This window comes from Pinus tabuliformis, chromosome 4_2, assembly GCF_031772625.1.
Source record: "Pinus tabuliformis cultivar Carrire ecotype Pingquan chromosome 4_2, CPIR1, whole genome shotgun sequence".
Classification (NCBI taxonomy): domain Eukaryota; kingdom Viridiplantae; phylum Streptophyta; class Pinopsida; order Pinales; family Pinaceae; genus Pinus; species Pinus tabuliformis.
Window position 1 is genome coordinate 263,620,325 of NC_142304.1, and position 1,393 is coordinate 263,621,717.

The window sequence follows — 1,393 nt, forward strand, 5'->3', positions numbered from 1 at the left end:
CCTCCTGCTTCTGCCTTTCCTGAAGCTGTCTATGGATGCGTCGTTCCTGATCCAGGGTCCCTTCAGAGTGTCCCTCTGTAGTTATCTTCTTATGGAGGTCCGTTAATTCCCGATTGAGATCTTGCTGAGCTTTGAAGATGTCTCCAAAGGTTTCTCTGTTCCATCGCTTTAAGTGGCCTTTAAGGTGCCGGAGCTTCTGTTGGAATTGGTACATCTTGGACCCTTCTGGAGGAGTGAAGGAGGTCCATGTGGTTTTGACGAAGTCTTTGAACTCAGGGTGCGTGAGCCAGAATCCTTCGAAGCGGAAGGTTCTTCGCGTTCGATCACCGGGTCACTGCCATTGAAGAGAAATCGGCCAGTGGTCTGATCCAGTATGCTGAAGTATTGCAGCTGTAAAGTCTCCTCCCAGGTGAATCGCATTATCTGAGATAAGGATGCGATCTAGTTTGGATGCGATTTGGTGTTTTCCAGCTCTGCGGTTGCTCCATGTGAACGTACCATTGCAGAAAGGCACGTCTATGAGGGAGGCGTTTTGGATGAAATCCTTGAAGTGAGTGGTTTCTTGTTCCAGCCTGTTTCTCCCCCCTATCTTCTCTTCTAGCTTGGTGATCATGTTAAAGTCCCCTCCAATTATCCAGAGTGGGTGCCTTCTGTTGTTGTTCAGTGCCTCGATGGTGTCTAGAAGTGCTATTTTGCTTCCTGTGTCCTGTGGGAAGTATACATTTGAGAGATTGCCATGAACATTCGTGCCCAAAATATGGAAGGTTGCCTGAATCAGATGGTGAGAGGCATGGAAATCTGAGAGGTCTATTGCTTGAGTATTCCATGCAATAGCTAACCCCCCTGATGCTCCTGATGCATCTACCGCAACTGAGCGGCAACCTGGCCAAGCCTTTGTGAGGATACTACCTAAAGTAGTACTATTACATTTGGTTTCCTGGAGGAAGCATATTTGCGGCTTCTCCATTTTAATCATGTTTTTCAGCATTCTAAGTTTCCCTGGGCTGTTGAGCCCCCTTAAATTCCATGAGACCAGCTTCATAGTTCAACTATTTGCAGTGGGTTTGTAATACTTTGTCAATTTCGCATACCTGCCTGAGTCTAACAGGAGTTTCCCAATCTCGATGGTTCTCTGTAGATCTGTTTTCCTTCCTCTCTTTTTGGTTTCCTTTGGGGGTTGGCTTCCATCCCACTGGCTTCCTGGCTGAATCCCTAGTTGTTGCTGCTGATAAGCTCTTGAAATGACTACCTCCAGCTTATTGAGTTGGGATTCAGATATGCTGTCATATGCCTTTGTTTTGCATGCTAGCTCCAGTTCTAGAATGTCCAGGCCATGCAGGTCTATGCTCTCAGGTTCTTCTTCCATTGGTTTCACCTGACTGCCCTCTTCCTC

At 47.0% G+C, this 1,393-nt stretch overlaps 1 protein-coding gene across 1 annotated transcript; it reads right to left on the bottom strand.

Annotated features, from left to right (window-relative positions):
- Positions 1-331: 331 nt before the first annotated feature.
- On the bottom strand, positions 332-967 carry LOC149168993 (uncharacterized). Its single transcript, XM_089425039.1, has one exon. It carries the CDS (start codon positions 965-967, stop codon positions 332-334), a length of 636 nt encoding a protein of 211 aa, XP_089281165.1.
- Positions 968-1,393: the final 426 nt, after the last annotated feature.